Source organism: Daphnia pulicaria, chromosome 2, assembly GCF_021234035.1.
Source record: "Daphnia pulicaria isolate SC F1-1A chromosome 2, SC_F0-13Bv2, whole genome shotgun sequence".
NCBI classification, from domain to species: domain Eukaryota; kingdom Metazoa; phylum Arthropoda; class Branchiopoda; order Diplostraca; family Daphniidae; genus Daphnia; species Daphnia pulicaria.
In genome coordinates this window covers 11,927,564-11,948,241 of record NC_060914.1, presented here as the reverse complement: position 1 = coordinate 11,948,241, position 20,678 = coordinate 11,927,564, and the positions used below count along the sequence as shown (strand labels likewise).

The following is a 20,678-nucleotide window of genomic DNA, read 5'->3' as shown; positions in this document are numbered from 1 at the left end:
GACAAAACAGAGGTGGCCTTAAAGGCCGACAAAACAGAGGTGGACTTAAAGGCCGACAAAACAGCGTTGGACTTAAAGGCCGACAAAACAGCGTTGGACTTAAAGGCCGACAAAACAGAGGTGGACTTAAAGGCCGACAAAACAGCAATGCAAACTGCATTAGACTTAAAGGCCGACAAAACAGCGGTGGACTTAAAGGCCGACAAAACAGAGGTGGACTTAAAGGCCGACAAAACAGCGATGCAAACCGCATTAGACGCTAAGGCCGACAAAACAGCGTTGGACTTAAAGGCCGACAAAACAGCGTTGGACCCAATTAATACTGCGTTAAATAGTAAGGCAAAAAAAAACAGCTTCAAACTAAAAATATTTTTACAAATTTTCGAAAAATGTAAAGAAAGAATAATTCATTTTTATAATTTTGTTACAGAAATTACTACTCCCAGTTCTATTGGTAAAATCCCAACCTCATGTGGAGATCTGAAGTCTATCGGATTCGTCAAAAGCGGAATCTTCTCCATCATGAACAGCAAACGAGTCAAAAACGTCTATTGCGATTTTACTAAAACAACCGAAGCAGGTAGTAGCCTACAATCAAATATTTTGATATTATTATTTTCATATCTACATTTTTCTACTCACAGTAGAAGACATTATACTTTTCTTTTTTTCTTTTTGTTTGACAACTTTTGCAACAAAATAGAGTTGCAGAAAATGATCGGTACCGTCGACGTGAAATCAACGCCCGTCCATTTCCACGTCCAGAGAAATTCTCTATTTAACACAACTGGAACTCCGATCCCGTTCAATTTTGCGCGGGTGAACGAGGGAAATGCCATGGATTTGACATCAGGGAAATTCACGGCACCGCGACCGGGAATTTATTTTTTCTCATTCACGGGAACGGCGCGTCTTTCATCTTCTTGGTTTCATTCTGTTCTTTTATTGAACGGGTATCTAATCGGGTTGAATTATGTTGGAGAGAATAACGGCCCCGTTGATCAATATAGTCCGTTGACCCTCCAGTCAACGCTGAACCTGAAAAAGGGCGATCAAGTCTGGGTGCAGATTTATTGAGTCCTCGTATTTGTGGGACAGCAATTACCTCCACACCCATTTCACGGGTTTCATGTTGGAGGAGGACATTTTCGACTCCCTTTGAGGTTCAACTTCATCGGTGACACGAAACATTTACCACCCAAAAAGTTTTGCTGACACGCAATTTGGGGAGGAAGGGAATTTTAAGGGGGGGGGGGGAAGAAAATTCGTTCGACTCTTAATTCAATAAGAAGCATTATTTTTCTAAAATTTGACTTGTGAATGCAAATACACTTATTGAATACCAAGTTTCCATCTAAAAACTCTAGACATTACAAAAAAAAAAAAAAAAAAAAAACCATTTTAATTGCCATATATTTACAAAATGCAGGTGGACTATAAATGAGAGAAAATTCATTTGCCCCTAATTCACTTACGGATCGGAATTTTTCAAAAATTCTTTTTTAGATTTTAGAATTAAAATTTCAGTTATGCACTCGTCAACAAAAAATCACCGGTCAAATAGCTTTGAAATCAAGGGCAGGGGACGTGAAAAACTCATTTTAATTGCCAGATTTAAAAATTGATTTTATTTTTTAATTTTAAAGTTGAAAGATTGAAATCAACACGAAAACGTTGCTTCTACACATCTCGTTTATCTTTAAGGAAGATTTTCACTTTTTAAATTTGATTTGATTAAATTTTAATCAATTTCTTCCCACGGTCGCAGGATGGGAGCAGAGAAAAAAAAAATAGGGAAGGATAGAAAATTTGGTCGACTCCAATTCATTAAGGAGTGGGAATTTTTTGACGAAAATTAAAATGTAGATGCAAATAAACATTTTTTATGCACACACCTATTTTCAATTTTCTATCTGTAAAAATGTGGACGTGGCAAGTAAAAAAAACCAATTTTGGTTGCCAGATTTTTACTAATGCAGACTGGACTAAATTGGGGGAAAATTCATTCGCGTCTAATTCATTTACGGTTTAAAATTTTTTCAAAATCTTTTCACAGCTCCATGCTTATTACAGTTGTGCATGGCTGAACGCAAATTCACGCGTCTGTTTTCAAAATCAAGGGCGGGAGCCTGGATTTGATAATAAAAATATAAAGAAAAATTCAATTTGATTGGGGATCGCAGCTTAACATCGCATAACATTAACGATGAATCGCTTATATCATCTTAAAACAAAACAAAAAAATTGGTTTTAATTTTTAAAAAAGGTTTTAATTAAAAAATGTGAATTTCACGGTAAATCCCGCACGAAATGGACGGCCACGCCAACGCGATGTAAAAAAAAAACGAAATCGTTCAGTTTCTAAAGACCAAAATGTTGAGAGACCAACACTTGAATTGAACCATGTGTTAAGTTAATTAAATGGAGATTCTTCTTACTTTGATGACGTTCGTTTGGTCTTTAATGTCAGAGGTAATAAATCTCTTCTCACGCCACCCCAAAGATGAATCTCACGGTTAGTCATTCACGATCGTTTGGGGGCTCACTGCTCAATGATTTCACTTCTGATCTCACATTACGTTGACGTCAATGTCAACGCCAACAGTTGATTGATTCTTATATGCCACGAAAAAGAATTCAAAGCTAAAATTGTGATAGGCCACATATTTTTCAGTATAAGAATTTCTTCAATCCAAGGACAAGGGTCAAATTTTCATTTTTCAAAATGAAAGAATTGTTTCTTTGCTGGTGTGACTTTCTTATCGGTTAAAATATTGATACACGACTATAAAATAGAAGAGATTATCTTATTTTTAACAAGTTATCGCAAGTTATCTAATAAATGAAGAAAATTATCAAAAGTCAGTGAGTTGTGAGGTACAAAAACGGGCCTGAACTGCACTTCGTTCAATGAGTTATTTAATGAACCCTGTAACTGAGTCAACAAAAACGGTAAAAGAAAACAGTTCCAATTTAGAGTCCTAGCTCAAGAATAATCCTATTCCGTTCTATACGTTTTGTCCCGACTGATAATCAAACGCCACCACGTAATAGTCAAAAATAAAGAATAGAAATCAACTGTGTCCTACCTTTATGCCTGGGAAATACAGCCAGGCATCCACAGTGGCTTCATCCATCCGCCGATGAGTTAAATCCACCGGGCGGGATAACAAGAAAAAGGGCGTCCTCGTGAATACACCCACACACACATGGGCGTACACGAGGACAGCAGAGGGGATTTAAAGAAATGGGGAAGAAAAGATCCGTAATTCGACCGACTTCTAATGAAAGGGATGCTGTTTATCTGTGGGAACTGCCCTTAACCCTGAAACTGGAATATTCGTCGCCCCTACACCAGGGAAATATTATTTCACTTATTCGGGTATTAGTGATAACGGCGTCATAGCAAGAGTTCTGTTGCAGATGATGAAGACTGGAACAGCGGATTGGATCCTAGTAGGAGAAGGGTACGGTGACACCACCTTCAAGACTTTTTCCATCCATGCTACATTGCAACTTGTCAAAGGTGACCAAGTTAGATTGTACCTAACTTACGGAACAATTTACGAAAATACTCAATATCTTTATACGAATTATGTTGGATGGCAAATCGAGGACACAGATTTAACCGATTAATTTTTTTTTAATCCGGTCCCTAAGCAGACTTCTTTCACAAAACACAACTCAAAATAATAGTTGTTTTCTTTCAATAAAATAAATGTTGAATAAACAAAACATCGGTCAATTGCCTTCCATTTCAGACAACAATTTAAGGAATGATTTGTCAACTTAAAACATTGCCAGAAAAAAGAAATGTTTTCGTTCTCATTTTTTATAATGACTTGGCATCATTAAAAAACCCGGGGGACAAACAAATGAGGTCCTGCACCAAATTCACTAACAAACTCTGATCTATTAGGCGTTACGCAAATGAAGCACAGCACAATAAGTGACAGTTATACTTCTGCCAGAAGGGGGCTTAATCGAGCTCTTGATTGAATTCGTATTTTCTCTACGCTTGGGCTACACAGAAGGTTTTGCGATGCGCGTAAACTGAAATAAGATTTATCCACTGTAGTACTTTACTCGCAATAATATTCTTTAAAAGTTGTACGTTCAACCGATCAAATATTAAACGATTTGTCGATTTGCTACTACGACGGCCGAGGTTACGTAATTGCCTAACCACTCTCCCTGCTACGCACAGATCCCATTTTTTAAATGTATGAAATGAACATCACAATTTATTTTTCAAATAAAATTTTAATGAGAACAATGTGGGTTAAAACCCAAAATATTCTACTTTCATAATATCTAAAAAGCACGACTTAAAAAAAATGCAACTTTTAACAAAAAGAGCTACGTATAGTAAAAGCGGATTCACTAATCTCGGTACGAGTCTATAAAAGCGTAAGAGGGCCAGCCCGTCGATAACAATCGACCACTAGAATTTCGAAAGATGCCAATTATCGCGATGCCATTTATCGTGATGCTCATACTCGGAATTTTCTTTCCCGCTTTCGTTTGGATCGGATTCAAACTGACCGATTTCTTCCAACGGAAAACCAAACGGGGACCAGTCCCGAACCAACCAGACGTTCACCATTTAGTGGTGACAGTACACGAAGGCAAAGTCGACAAGCTCGAAAATGAAGATCGATTTAAAAAACGAGAAATCGATCGATATGAAAAGCAATTTCAAAACCTGAGCACAGTCATAACGAATGATGTGGAAGAAACCCGAACAGACAATGAAAAGTTGGATCAGGGCTTACAAGAAATGGCCTCCGAGAGTGAATGGGATCGCCACATAACCGAATCGCAATTACGGCAGGAGAATAACGATCTGAAAAAGGCATTGGTGAGCTTGCAGGAAAAGAATCAGCGAATGGCAGGGGCTCACCAATCTGATCCTCCGCCAGTTCCAATTGCAAACAACTTGGCTGCTGATAAGTGTGTGACTGAAAACCAGTTGTATATACTTCAATCCCGAATCGAAAAGTTGGAGAAGGAAAAGGTCCTACATAGTGAAACCGTTTTGGAATGGGAGGTCACAGAGTCCCAGCTCAAGAAAGAAATTGTGGAGTTGGAAAACGTTGTGAGAAACCACAAAAAGGCCCTGTCAATCAAAGTGTTTGAAGTGGACTCTCTGGAACAAGAAAACGAACTCCTGAACCAGAATCTGGATTCAGTCACCACAAACCTTGAAATTCAATTGAACAAATTAAGCCATTTGGATCCTGAGCTATCTGATGAGCAATTTGTCACTTCTTTCCCATTAGAAACCCAAGACCAAGAAGCCAAACAGGAAGCCATAATGTGGCGAACGAAATTCGAAGCTTTGCAAAGCGAAAACCGGAAAATGTGGCAGATTCGTGAGGATACGCTGCGTTCCGGGCAAAAAGCGAAAAGGTTGGCTGACGAACAGCTGGCTGCGCTCGCGGAAGCTCTTACGGTTCTGCAACAAGCCATTCCGGATGCCAAAAAAGGAGCTGCGGAAGCGGAGGCAAAGGTGGGCGGGACGTGGGACAAATTCAAACCAAGCCCAAGTTACGGACGAGACTATTGGTATGATCGGTGGGTTAAGAAGAAAACTGGAATTCAACCACTATCGCGAGAAGAACTCGAATTCATCAAATTACTTCAAAGCACAGGGTGCCAATTGTACGAGAGAGCCACCATTCTCCAAGAACATGCAGAAAACCTCAAAGAGAAAAGCAAAGATTTGAAAAGGAGAGCAAAACAACTTTCAGAATTGTAAAGTAAAATAATTAGACTGATGTGTTAGGTGGAGGCTGCAAATTGCCCAACTAGATTTATGATGACGTGTAACGGTTAAACATTTTTTTATTTGTCTACGAGTAAATACAATCGATAACGCTGAAAAAAAAATCAAAAGTAGTGTTGAAATTACCACAAGATTCTACAGCTTATATGACAAAATTTTGAAGGACTTGTAGCTGAGGTGGGTTGTGGGCGATATTCAATTGGAATAAATCTATCGAGAACCGAATGCTAGGGAGCAGTAAAAATTAGCAGTAAATGGCTTCGTAAAAGAAAGAAAAAGCCCCTGAACAACCGTAGTGAATTAAAATCAAGTCCCAGACAGCACACTTAAGACTATGAGAAATTGAATGTTGAATCGGTGTTTCACTTACTCAGAGGTAGCATGTCCTAGATGGAGATGATGATGCAACCAAGACAAAACTCTCAAGGTATTCAGCTTTTTCGTGGACACCCAATCACTGTAAAATGAAAAGAAACACTCTTTAATTGACAAAATTTTTTCTCGTAATTTTTTTCTTGTGCATAGCAAATTAGGGAAACGATGTAGGCCAGTATACTTCATTAACAAAAGAAGTTGGGTTACAATCCTAAGAAAACTCGATTAGTATCTGATGTTCCGTCTAGTTTCTGTTTTTGATTCAGTGATGGCATCTTTTGCATTCACAGTTTCTCAAATACATTTCTTATATACAAATACATTGTTGGCAACACTCAACATTCCGGAACGTACGATATGGAATCGACACTCAATCTCAAGTCGGGAGATCGAGTGTGGCTGGCCATCAAGTACAAATCGACAGACACTTACGTATTTGACAATTTCCAGCACCACAATCACTTCACTGGTTGGCTTCTACAACAAGATTTCGACAATTCGGTGCAGCCCAGCCTACATGCGACTGTAGACGAATGAATACGTAGGTAACAACAGCCAATATCAAACTGACAGTATCACGTGATAAAAATTGCAATTAGATATTAAACCAAATAAATATGTATAACATTAAAATTAATATAGAGCTTAAATTATTTCAAGCAATTATATCTTATCAATTTTAACGCTTCTGTTCATTTGGATTACGAAAATCGGTTGTTAAACTTAAACAGTTTAATAAGAACGAACTTTTCAATAAATTCACCAGCGTCGTCATCCAACCCATCAAAAATTTGACACACTGAGCACTGAATCGATGGGCGCGAAAGTTCCTTATTGGTTAATTCTTTAATTCTCGAGTGAAAAGAATGACAAAGATGGGACTGAATTCTTAATCAGCAAAGATTACAATATCAGTTAAGAATCAAAGTGGCATTATACCTTGAAACGAAGTTGTTCCTTCTTCACATAGATGTACAGCAGGACAAACTGAAGATGGCATTTCAGAAACAGTAAATCATCTCCATTGATTTATCGTTACATCAGGCATTAGGCTCCAGTTGGCAAAAAACCTAAGAAAAAATGGGATAATTATATGTAGAGTGAATCTTATTAAGAAACTTGGGACTTAATGGAACTATACCCTTTAATGTCAATGCTAATTTAAACTAAACATCCAGCCAAACAGAAGAATCTACAGAGTTTAGATCAGGTCATGAAAGCTTTAGGGTAGGGTACACTATCAACTTTTTACAACACTAGATTTCAAGGGTGCACTACTAAGTAGCATACAGTTTTCTTCTAAATCAACTAACTATTGTATAGTGGAAAAGCGATAACAGAAATCAATCCAATTGAGTAAATTCCAATAATATACAAACATATCCAGCTCGTAAAAGGAATTGGAGAGTGAAATATTTGTTTGAGATGCAGAATAAATCTGATGTCACACAAGATTAAACTTGAATCATTATGAAAAGTTACCCTTCTAAAGTTCTAAGTTATTCAATCAGGAATGGAATAGGACTGTTGCAACAAAAAAAGGATTACATTCTACTCTCATACTGCACTCAAGTTTTAATTGGGATTTACAATGTATCATTAAGAAAGGTATGATGAGTAGTTGATTACCCAAAAACTAACTTGGTGATATATTTTCGATCCAACCTTTCCAAGGAGGCGGGAAATCACGACTTCAGCGCCCATGAGGCGATGACAAAGGAATAAAATGGCCAGGAGACGATATTCCATGTTTCTATCACTCACGCTGATGATCGAGTCACCTAGCGGTAGAAAAAACAGTTCAATGCCCATTTTTTAAACAGAGTATTTACGGTTAAAGTAAAAAGGTAGAACTTAACTCATATTGCATAGCTGAATTTTCATCGGACACATATTATAGTGTACATCAGAGAAGGGGAGAAAAACGACATGAAACTCGCTAAATAGTAATAAATTTATCTAGATAAGCTAATTGTTTTAAAAATAATGAACAGCTTTGCGATGTTCATTTGTTCAGCAATTAACAGCTTTAAAATTTGTCTACGGATTATCGTAATGCATATGCATACTACACATGGAATACCACAGGTGACATCCTAGAATCATTACAACGGCTCGATCGTATTATGTTTATTTTTTTCCTTTTATTAGCTTTAAACAGGTGTTCCTCAATCAGTTTGATATCAAACGAAATACTCTCGTCATGGTAACACTTGTGCAGCAGACTGCCGGCTTGCGATGCACATGCTACAACATCTGTTAACTAGTACGGTTTTCAATAGCGCGACACCCTTAAACTGCCGGTGATAATAGCGCAAGTTAAATTCAATGCTTTAAAGTTTTATTAGTCCCATGCCATTCCTAAAACAACACACCTCATTAAGAAATAAAGGCGGTATTTTAAAATTATATGTAGGCTATTTTAAGCCGTTGATCCAATGGGACCGTATTTAATGTTGCTGTAGGTGACATTAGGGTTCGAGTTGCTGTAAACGGGACAAGGGCCATGCGGTGGTTTATCCAACCAGCCCATAAAGTCAGGATTTTTCAGATCGCCCCACAGACCCATGGTGAGGACCATTCCATTCTTCAATCCCTGGGTCATGCTGGCCGATATTCCCCCAATGTTATTCAGCCCGTAATAACTGCAGTAAGCGTCCGATAAAGAATTGAAATTGCCGCCAACCTTCCACAAAAATCAAAAACAAATTTTATTAGATTCAAATTTCAAAAGGGTAATTGTTTACCGTGGGATGGGGTATCGTCCTCCCGTTTTGCTTGTAGATGCGCTGGATCTCTTTCAAATTTCCAGTGTCTTCTCCATCGACGGTGACGAAGCGGGTGGTTACGGTAAAAGGTTTGGTGGTATCGACGCAATAAGAGGATCCTCGGCCGTAAAAATCCGTTTTTCCCAGCGGATAAGGCATGAATCCGCATCCGGTAGGTTCGCAATTGTTGGCTTCTTTACAGGTGTGAGTGGCTAGCAGAGTGGTCAAACTGTTTGATTCTATTATGTCCAACTCGTAGCAGTTGGGTTTGTTGGTCTGGGCTAGTTGGGCATCGCAGTAGCCTGTTCCGTAAGCGGGTCCTTTGTAACCATACTTGGCCTTTCCTCCATCGGCATCCATTCCGACGAAGAAGAAGGCGGCGTTCAATCCGCAACCGACGGTGGACAAGTCGACGTCGAAACTGATTTCTCGGTTCAGCAGATAAACCATCTGGTAGCTAAATGAGGACATCAATGAGAATTTGAGTTACTGGAATAATGTGCTGATGAGTCAGTGTTATACCTGTCAGGACAGGACGCAGTGGTCAAGTAGATCCTGGGACCTGGAGCATTGGCCACGTATTTGAGGGTCAGACTAGTTTTCGAAGGGGAAACAGTCAATCCAAATAGAGTTTGATACTCATTAACAGTCGGAATCTGAAATGCAAATCACATTTTGTAGAAACTAAAATCAAGTTCTTTGTAAATTACTATTACCTTATCGCATTTTTTGGGATCGTAGCAGATATTGTAGTAGATGCCCCTCCAGTTGTTATCAACCACCAAGCCGGTGGTTAAAGGTTGACAATTACCCAAACTGCTGCAGGTCTGGACGATGAAATCAAGGGCTCCTAAAGTGCGATCTTCTACAACGGGATTCTCATCCGCACCTTCGGCTAATAGGGCGGTGTTGAATAATACAAGAAATGTAATTAGCAATTGAACTAGGCGTCTGTTGACATGTTTCTCCATTTTGTCGAGCAGTAGCTAGTAAAGTTTTGTAGTAAAGTTAGAAAGAATACTGAACAAGTGTTCGTTCCATTCCGTTATTTATTTGTTGGCCACCTGGTTTCCCAGTCGTTGTCCCTTTTAGTTTTGCTTAGCGCGCAATATGCTGTAAAAACATTTAGGATGCTACGTGTGAATAAGCGAAAAATTTGAACAGGTGTTTCATCACAAATTTGTGCGCAAATGTTGAATAAAGCTGGGATGAGATGACCGTGCAATCATCAACACGTCGATCTGTTATTACCTCTGGATTGTGCATCTAAGGGATTATAGCTCAGTCCGAACAAGACGAAAAAATGTGGGGTTCTTTTCCTCAAGGATTTTCTCACATTGTTCTAGACGAGAAGTAACCTTGACTTAACTAAATCATTCCATTTTCGTCCCATGTTGTCAGGATGGAAGATCATTTTCTCTCTAAATAAAGAAATATGATTTGAGATACAAAAAAAAAAGAAAATGAAAATAAACTGTATCACAGAAACAGATTACCTTCAGTCCATCCCAGGTATGAAATGCATGAATAGATCCAATGAATAGAGAACATGTTGTCAGCACAATGAACCACAATCATGAATGGAAAAATAGGACTTTTCAGTTACTTGAATTTTACTTGTTTCATCAAGCGAGTATTTGTACCACTTGAGTTTTAAGCAAATCATAATTGTAATTGCTGGGTTGGGGCTTTGCGTAAAGTCCTCTGTGCTTTAATTGTATCACAGCTTTCTATCGCAAGTGACCAATGGATCGGTTGATGATGTCTTGAAGTGGTGACTGAGCTGGACATCAAAATGTGAAAATCAAGAGAGAGGTGGTGATGTGGAAGTGGCACCTTTTGCTTCTCTGTCTGCAAACCACTAAACAAAAGTGACATGATCACTCACTGTCAATTAAGTCCAGACACGCCGCATTAATAAAATAGCCAAAAATTGTCTTTCGACAGGCAAAGAAAAAAACGCTCATTAGTGAATTCTTCTCTCTTTTTTTCTTCCAAGACCAATGCCCTTAGAACATGGAAGCACGAGAGTGCCATACAAGTTCCATTCAAGGACATAATCCCAAATTGGCAGTCACGTGGGGACTGGAGAGTTACCTTTAGCTCGAGATTTCTCACCTTCAGTATTAGCAATCTTCCTGTAGAGGAATTCTTTGTTTACTTCGAACTGAGGCGCCATTGCCGCATAATTTCAATTAGAGACCTAAACTTATTCGAAACAAATAATTGTCAAATATAAAATGAGAAACTTCAATTAAAAAAAAAAAAGCTAGAGTTTCAAATGTTATCTCAATTATTATTATTTTTTCGGTGTTTTACCTGTGAAGTAAAAAGTAAAATTGATTTCCACTTGTTTTTCAGAGCAGAGAGTGGTCCGATTTGGAAACTGGAATGAGCGCTCTAGTGAGTGTGTCAGCTACTACGCTCAGCTACTTTTGAGAGCCTAGATGGCTCTGTTTCCAGTTTCCACTTCACAATTCTGACAGGCCCCGCCCTAAAATGTCTGAAAATCGGGGATACGTTTACCCTGAAACCGGGATAGGGAAGCCAACACAGCCGTGAACCGACCAGGCATCTATAGCTCCAGAGTATTTGCGGGGAATAACCGAGGAGATGAGAGAAGAATAAAATCTGAAGGACTTTAGGTCCGGTTCTTTTCCTCATTAATTTCTGAGCAAAAGACGATGAGAAGCGACCTTGCAACTATTAAAAAACAAACATTAGTAGTGAAGTTTCATTTTGATTACAAGCGTTACATAAATTTACAAATATGAAATAAAAGGATCAAAATGAATGGGCTAGTTTTTGTTTCAATAGAAGATTCAGAAATTAATCAAGTACTTTTGATCAATATGCTTAAAACTGTTCCTAGAAAGATCAACTTGATGTGTTTTTATAAACATTATTTCCCGAGGAAATTTATCAGGAGGAAAACTGAGAAACAAAATCTGAAGGTCGTCGTCGGGTGCGGTTCTTTTGCTCGAGGATATTCTCCCGAGACGACGCGCGTGTCCTTGCCCACACCAAAATAGAGAAAATGCGGGATTTTTTTACATTCAATTTTCTGTTACACACGTAATCGAAAACTTGACGGCAAGTGAAAATGTTGACACATCAACATTCACACACATTTCAGTTTACAGTTAAGTGACTTCCAGCATCACTTGATTCTAAATTTTGGGCCATTTAAAAAAATTAATTTTTAATGTCAAATGCATATCCCATGTACCAAAAAAGGTATTGCTCAAAAAGTGTTTTGGTTTTTATTGTATTGTCATGTTTGATTTGGGTTTTAATTGTTCCAGACGTGACCAGTCCTGTGTAGGTACTACGTGTGGCCTTTCAACTATATATCTATCAAGCCGAACCTTATATGAAATTACCAGTCGAGGAACTCAAGTCAAGTCAAGGAAGAAAGCGTTTGATAGTTACGGATTACTCTAAATCAACATTCAAATTTCTTTGCAAGAAACTTGCGCGATAAGCAATATGTAAATAACATGGAATTGAAATTCTAATAGAGGCGATGTCACGTAAAAGGAAACCTGAAAATCGATGAACAACAACACTGAGAAACTGAAAATGGAAATAATTTATTTAAATAACCTGTTCTGTGCTGGGCGTTAGTCAGACAAGAATTTTGCAAACGCTGAACACTTAAGGGTATAAAAAGGTAGAGTTTCTTTTGATTTTGTAGTTACAACATGAGAACAAACTGAGATCTCCAGTCGGTCAACGCAGTTTGATATTCATCGTCAAGAAAAAGAAAAATATGACAAAAATATCGGTAAGATTTTCGGTGAATTCAAAATTGATTCACTTGTCCTTTTTCTCGCTTTTTCTCAACTTTAAAAATGACGTAAAATTTACCTTTTGACTTTTACCGTGATTGATGATTATGTCTTTTAATTTATAATTAATATATGTATGTATGTAGTTGATAGCCGTTATTTGGGTTATGCACTGTGCCTTCTGCGGCCAGTTACCCGTTAATAACTTTGGGCCTTATCAGTCCTACTACGCTCCTTATCCTTCAATGTTCGTCGTTCAACAACCCAACACGCAATTAAATGATGAAACACCGCCAGGATATCAATCAGGCGGAACTGATGAATTGGGCACCCCTTCAACACGAAAACTTTTTCTTTTCAAGAGACCATGACTTTTAAAATCAGACAACTTGAAGCAAAAATTACGGATTTGACACAGCAATTGAAAGGTACAAAGAACTAACCTATTTTCATTCTCATCACACCACAAAATATAATATACTTACTTTTTTAATTAAGTAAAGTGAACTACTGTTAAAACAAAATAATTGTCAAAAACCTCTTTACAGCAACAAATGTTAAGTTGGCGGAAAAAGCCGAAAAAACAGCATTGGCTGAAAAGGCCGACAAAACTGAATTGGCCGAAAAGGCCGACAAAACCGCATTGGCTGAAAAGGTCGACAAAACAGCGATGCAAAGTGCATTAGACGCTAAGGCCGACAAAACAGCGATGCAAAGTGCATTAGACGCTAAGGCCGACAAAACAGCGATGCAAAGTGCATTAGACGCTAAGGCCGACAAAACAGCGATGCAAAGTGCATTAGACGCTAAGGCCGACAAAACAAAAATGCAAAGTGCATTAGACGCTAAGGCCGACAAAACAGAAATGCAAAATGCATTAGACGCTAAGGCCGACAAAACAGAAATGCAAAGTGCATTAGACGCTAAGGCCGACAAAACAGCGATGCAAAGTGCATTAGACGCTAAGGCCGACAAAACAGCGATGCAAAGTGCATTAGACGCTAAGGCCGACAAAACAGCGATGCAAAGTGCATTAGACGCTAAGGCCGACAAAACAAAAATGCAAACTGCATTAGACGCTAAGGCCGACAAAACAGAAATGCAAAATGCATTAGACGCTAAGGCCGACAAAACAGAAATGCAAAGTGCATTAGACGCTAAGGCCGACAAAACAGCGATGCAAAGTGCATTAGACGCTAAGGCCGACAAAACAGCGATGCAAAGTGCATTAGACGCTAAGGCCGACAAAATAGCGATGCAAAGTGCATTAGACGCTAAGGCCGACAAAACAGCGATGCAAAGTGCATTAGACGCTAAGGCCGACAAAACAGCGATGCAAAGTGCATTAGACGCTAAGGCCGACAAAACAGCGATGCAAAGTGCATTAGACGCTAAGGCCGACAAAACAGCGATGCAAAGTGCATTAGACGCTAAGGCCGACAAAACAGCGATGCAAAGTGCATTAGACGCTAAGGCCGACAAAACAGCGATGCAAACTGCATTAGACGCTAAGGCCGACAAAACAGCAATGCAAACTGCATTAGACGCAAAGGCCGACAAAACAGCGTTGGACCCAATTAATACTGCTTTAAATAGTAAGGCAATAAAAAAACAACTTCAAACTAAAAGTTTTTTACAAATTTTCGAAAATGTAAAGGAAGAATAATTCATTTTTATAATTTTGTATAGCAATTACCACTCCCAGTTCTATTGGTAAAATCCCAACCTCATGTGGAGACTTCAAGACTATCGGATTCGTCAAAAGCGGAATCTTCTCCATCATGGACAGCAAACAAGTCAAAAACGTCTATTGCGATTTTACTAAAACAACCGATTCAGGTGCCGTAAAATATTTCACTTTAATAATTGTAAATAATAACTTTTCTTTTTTTCTTGTTTGACAACTTTTTCAACAAACTAGAGTTGCAGAAAATGATCGGTACCGTCAACGTCAAATCTGCAGCTGTTTATTTCCACGCTCAAATGTCAAAGACTTATTCGGCTGCCCTAACCACCGTTCCATTTGATTCAATCAAACTTAATGTGGGAACTGCTCTTAACCCTGCCACTGGAATATTCGTCGCTCCTACATCAGGGAAATATTATTTCGCTTACTCGGGCTTAAGTGATGCAGGCGTCAGAGCACGAGTTAGGATGCAAATGGCGAATGCTGGAACAACGAATTGGAAACTAGTAGGAGAAGGGTACGGTGACCCCTCCTACAAGACTTTTTCCATGCATGCTACATTGGAACTTGTCAAAGGCGACCAAGTTAGGCTGTACTTATCAGAAGGAATAATTCACGAGGCTAATTTATATTTTAATTATGTTGGTTGGCTATTGGAAGAGAACGAGTTAACGGTTTGATTTGACTGGACGATCGTCCCAAATATAGCTGTTACTTACAGACAATGAATTCGTAAATTTAATAAATGTGGTTAACGGTGTGAGGTAAATAAATAAGAAGTGGGCGTTTTACTTTTAAATGGAATGCCTTCCGATTCCTTCTAATATAGGCCTAGTGGTCATTGCCTCATTTCATAATTGTGCAATAATTTCCGCATTAAAGTTCAATCAGTGAGAAAAATACATCATTTCCAACGTGGAGAGAACTGTTAGTGTTATTGCGAGCTCGAAGGGCGAAGCTAATAATCGCATACGCAGAAAAAAAACCATGTCACTTTGTCTGTCTGCCTGTCTGTCTGTGTGTATGTAGGCCTTAACGCTCCATAGCTCTGGTGTTTCACGACAGATTTCAGACTTTTTGGTCTTAAAAATTAGACAAAAAATATGCGATGCGACCAGAACTAAAATAATTTCATATACTTAATTAGTTTTTCCGTAATTTATTAAAAACTGATAAAATAATTGTTTTACGACTAGTGACATCTGGCGGTAGCGACTACAACTTGTTCACTTTAGGTAAAAATAAATCACCACCAGGTGTCCATAGCATCGCCGTGATGACGCAATCTGTGATGTCCCAACCATGACGCAACAAGCAGATTTGCAGTTATGTTTTGCAGTAATTAAACTAAAAGATGGTTATTTTTAAATTCGATTATTGAACTTTATTTGTGAAAATGGGATCATATGAGTCGAGAAAACTAATCGAAAATAACTTGCAAGGATATTGAACAGTTACTGAAAAATCCTGTTTTAAGACAAAAAGTCCGTGAAGAAAAGTGTGTACAACAGATTCACAACAGATTTCGGACTTTTTGGTCTTAAAAATTACACAAAAAATATGCGGTGCTGCCAGAACAAACATAATTTTATTTACTTTGATAATGGATCGAATTAAATTTAAAAGACGAAAAATAGATTTTTGGTCATAGCGCTGGCTTGATAATGAAGAGGGTCATGGTTCAAGTCTCATTATAGATTTACTTTTTTTTAAATAAAAATATTGTTTTGACCCATGCCCTTTGTTAACCATGACTCAGACAAATCAAAATTTCACGATAGAATTTTTTTTCCAGAAAATCTCAGAGAAAAAACATAGAATTTACAGACAAATTCTGAAAAATTAGGAAGGCATTTAGCAAAAAGTCCGACTTAACAATAGGCCATGAATTTTTCATTTAAGACAGTTTTCAACTGGCTTACGACTATCCCTTCGCGGCGAGCTGATAAGCTTGCTTTTCTATCTTAATCGCATACGCAGAAAAAAAAACCATGTCACTTTGTCTTTCTGTCTATCTGCCTGTCTGTGTGTATGTAACGCTCCATAGCTCTGGTGTTTCACGACAGATTTCGGACTTTTTGGTCTTAAAAATTAGACAAAAAATATGCGATGCGACCAGAACAAAAATTATTTCATTTACTTAATTAATTTTCCCGTAATTAATGAAAAACTGATAAAATAATTGTTTTACGACTATTGACATCTGGCGGTAGCGACTACAACTTTTTCACTTAAGGTAAACATAAATCACCACCAGATGTCCATAGCATCGCCGTGATGACGCAATCTGTGATGTCCCAACCATGACGCAACAAGCAGATTTACATTTATGTTTTGCAGTAATTAAATTTTAAAAGATGGTTATTTCTAAAATTCAATCATTGAACTTTATGTGTAAAAATAGGAAAATATGACTTGAGCAAACTAAACGCAAATAACTTGCAAGGATATTGAACAGTGACGGAAAAATCCCGTTTTAAGACAAAAAGTCTGTGAAGAAAAGTGTGTATAACAGATTCACAACAGATTTCGGACTTTTTGGTCTTAAAAATTACACAACAAATATGCGGTGCTGCCAGAACAAAATTAATTTTATATACTTTGATAATGGATCGAATCAAAGGACGAAAAATAGTTTTTGGTTATAGCGCTGGCTTGATAATGAAGAGTGTCATGGTTCAAGTCTCATTATAGATTTACTTTTTTTTTAAATAAAAATATTGTTTTGACCCATGCCCTTTGTTAACCATGACTCAGACAAATCAAAATTTCACGATAGAATTTTTTTTTCCAGAAAATTTCAGAGAAAAAACATATAATTTACAGAAAAATTCTGAAAAATTAGGAAGGTATTTAGCAAAAAGTCCGACTTAACAATAGGCCATGAATTTTTCATTTAAGACAGTTTTCAACTGGCTTACGACTATCCCTTCGCGGCGAGCTGATAAGCTTGCTTTTCTATCTTTCATAATTAATTTATGCATACTGATTATTAAGTTATTAGAGTAATGTAGGCTAGTAAAAAGGAGGAGGAATATAAAGAAAAAAATGGAGTATCAGTATAAAGATATGTATCGATTAAGAATCACGTACAGAATTGTGTTAATTAATTATGCATACCATCGCAGACTCACAAGATGAATTTATCACATTTAATTCAAATCAGAAGGAGAATGCTAATTAGGCTCACGAAGATATATGAATCACAAAAACGAAATTATCTTTTCGTTTGAAAACCATTAAAAAAACACATTAATTGCCTTCTAAAAAATTAAACAGTTTTGCCTGAAAAAGGTATTTGTTCGAACTAATCATTTGTGAAAGCGACCACCATTCCATAACAAATCACAAAATTGAGAAAAAGAAAAAGATTAAATGAAGCTTATGACTTTCAAATGGCTTCCAGGGTCAGTCGGAGTCCGTCGCTGAAATGGGACGACAATATTCGGGAGCAGCAAAGTGATTTAACGACGTCGATGCCTTGGACGACGTCGCCAAAGCGAAGCGACGTCTTGGGTTGGTGATTACCGGGACTCTTGTCACGAATGAGAAACACGAATTGCCATCCGGTGACACGTCGACTGTTGCCGTCTCTCCTGTGGGAGCTCTGGATGCCAGTGATACCCACCTGGCAAGCTTTTTCGGCGCATTCAGAGTTCACCCAAATGGCATAATTCAACAATTCCGGAACTACCGGCTGGAACAGGGCGTTCTTCACTTTCAAACTGACGGACGTATCACTGGTCGACTGTCAAACAATTTATGATAAGTCAAACAAATTTACAAAACAAGAATTCATTTTTTAAAAATTTACCTTAAAAATCCGCCGGCCAATTTTTCTTGGATTACCAATGCAGAATTCCCACAATTCCTGAATGAATTTGCTGCTACCAAAGAGCGCCCAAGGTTTGATGTGAATCTTGCCCAGCAAGCGGCCTCTCTTCGTGACCGAAAGGAGAAAAATGGATCGGTTGATATCGAACTTGAGCGGCAGCGACAAAACCGTGTGGATTCCAATTGTCAATTCCCGCCGGTGTTCCAAAGCTTCAAAACTTCCCGGAATGTCTTCTTCTTCCAACAGTTCAGCTAGGTGATCCATCAACTTCGTTTGGGTCATGGTGGCCAGACATCTCGGTACTCGTCTATTGGCCAAACATTCGTCCCTGAATCTGTCCAGGCAATCACCAATGACATTGTCTGGAATTTCAATCGAACAAGCCACCAATCGTGAACCCAAGTAGATGATTGTCTCCTTCAATAAGTCGTACGCCCTGGGCACAGATAATAAAATGTTAATTCTGAATTTCAATTTTAATTAGAGGTACATTTTTACTTTTGAGCAACGGATGGATCGGAATATAGGGACATTTTCCAGAGGAATTCCAGTCCAGGTGTAGGATCGATCACATCCTCGGTGAAGGTGTCTCCAGCCGAGCACTGGACAGCCAAGAAGAAATGTTGGAAACAGTCGATGAAGAAATGAGTTTGGTACGTCATCTGGCGAGGATCTAGCTTCAGGATGTGATTGTGGAAAATTCGCTGGTGGCCTTTAGGGTCCAGGACGTTCATTTCGATAGCTCTACTGAACCACTCGAAGCACACGTCGGAATCTGAGGCGGAAACAGTTCCGCCTACAAGGCAGGTCCAGATGGTAACGGAATTCGAGTCGCTCAGAACCAATTGACCATATTTAAGGATCATTAGAATGAATGTAAGTCGTTCTTGAATGGCTGCCGGATGAGCTTGGTTAGCTCCCGTCCAGTTTAAACGAACGTCTGCCATGTAGGCCACGATTTCAGCTACGGCTAGATCTAGTAGGTGCCAGTCTTGATTGAGAAACATGTAAATCTCCTTGTACTTTAGCCAGACCAACTCGGTGAATTCGGCGGATTGTTGGTAGTGGTCGTTAGACGAGGCCGATTTGACGGCGTACAAGTAACACAAGTGGCGGATCAATTTCATGGCTACCATCACGGATCGCTGCTGTTCCCTGTGCTGGATTATCTGGATGCAGTTCAGGATCCAGTGGCTCACCAGATCACTGTTGAAGCAATCATTCAAAATCTTGCACTGAATGTCGATGCAAGAATCCATCAGTTCATCGGGCGTGTCTGGGCATTGCACGAACTCCAAAATGACGTCTAAAACCTTTACGTTAAAGTGATATCAGCTATGGAATGACAAAATGTAGTAGTCATGCAAATACTTGAAATGGGACGTCATCGTAATCAGTCTCGTTGGCCAAAGTACGAATAAAATTCAACAATGCGTAGCGTTGGGTCACATCGACCGAGTTCCAACGTGCCTAGACAAGAAAATAGAGATAAGGAAATCTAGGAAATGAGGGCGCAACAACCTGTGATATGTGAAATATGCACCTGAATGTCGCTGATAAGGTAGTTCACGTGTTGGAGCGTGAATTCTTTGACGCAAGAAATGACAGTCTGATGCAATTGAACAACATAAACCCCGTTTGTCCAACGGTCTTGAATTTTCCAAACGGGTTCCAACGATCTTGTGGAATCTTTCACGACAAACTGAATAATTTTTCGCAGTTGATCGAAAAACACTTTGTCTTCCGGCGAGTGAATTTCTAGTAGTTCTTTTATAAAATCGTCCACTTCCAAACTGCATACAACCGTAAGAAAAAAATGATCAACAATTTTATTTTACCATTTAAAAAAAAAGTTTAATGAAAACCTCTCAGAGAGACATGTCAGTTTTTGACATTTCAATTTTTCGTTCAACTTGATAATGTACAAAACAGCTTGATTGGTTGGCAGTTGCTCAATTCCATATTGCAAACGGTCAGACCGCCGACAAACCGGACAAGTAATTACTGCTCCGTGATTAAAGATTGTCTGAATCACAATCCAATGAATTACTTTTAATGTTTTTAAAAATATCATACGTGAATTAATTTTACCTTTAGGCACTGGAGACAAACGGTGTGAGAACAAGACAATAACTTGGGTTTGACCTGATGGTCATCAAACTGCAAATAGCAGACAAGACACGTGATGTAATGCTCCGTTGCGTCCTCTTCCATATTTGCACACCGAACCGTGGCCGAAAATGTACTAACCGTTAGACGAGTGAAGGGAAAAAAAATAAAGGTCTACAATGAGATAAGAATAAGATCTTATCAGCTTTTTTTTTATCCAAAACTTGAGGGGCGATTGGGGTTCCAATCACTTTCGAAAACTTAGTGAATAGATTTCTTATTTAAATTATAGAAAACTGACGTCATTATTGAGAAAAAAATTTTT

General features: G+C 38.5%; 3 protein-coding genes across 4 annotated transcripts; 1 reads left to right on the top strand and 2 right to left on the bottom strand.

Annotated features, from left to right (window-relative positions):
• The first annotated feature begins 168 nt into the window (after positions 1-168).
• On the top strand, positions 169-15,167 carry LOC124326296 (caprin-2-like). Of its 2 annotated transcripts, none has more exons than XM_046785036.1 (3): positions 169-334; positions 431-580; positions 14,644-15,167. In XM_046785036.1, exons 1-3 carry the CDS (start codon positions 241-243, stop codon positions 15,087-15,089), a joined length of 690 nt encoding a protein of 229 aa, XP_046640992.1. In that variant the 5' UTR covers positions 169-240; the 3' UTR covers positions 15,090-15,167. The 2 variants fall into 2 exon arrangements, with proteins under 2 accessions (XP_046640992.1, XP_046640991.1); XM_046785035.1 differs by lacking the exons at positions 169-334; positions 431-580 and adding exons at positions 13,797-14,317; positions 14,412-14,561.
• LOC124326280 (probable endo-beta-1,4-glucanase celB) lies at positions 8,488-9,968 on the bottom strand. The gene is made up of 4 exons (XM_046785012.1): positions 9,648-9,968; positions 9,454-9,587; positions 8,911-9,388; positions 8,488-8,849 (listed from the first exon to the last, which is right to left on the bottom strand). Exons 1-4 carry the CDS (start codon positions 9,900-9,902, stop codon positions 8,586-8,588), a joined length of 1,131 nt encoding a protein of 376 aa, XP_046640968.1. The 5' UTR covers positions 9,903-9,968; the 3' UTR covers positions 8,488-8,585.
• A 2,296-nt stretch (positions 15,168-17,463) lies between the features above and the next one.
• LOC124326078 (probable ubiquitin carboxyl-terminal hydrolase FAF-Y) lies at positions 17,464-20,502 on the bottom strand. The gene is made up of 7 exons (XM_046784691.1): positions 20,336-20,502; positions 20,110-20,270; positions 19,788-20,037; positions 19,616-19,714; positions 18,743-19,557; positions 18,224-18,680; positions 17,464-18,157 (listed from the first exon to the last, which is right to left on the bottom strand). Exons 1-7 carry the CDS (start codon positions 20,456-20,458, stop codon positions 17,801-17,803), a joined length of 2,262 nt encoding a protein of 753 aa, XP_046640647.1. The 5' UTR covers positions 20,459-20,502; the 3' UTR covers positions 17,464-17,800.
• Positions 20,503-20,678: the final 176 nt, after the last annotated feature.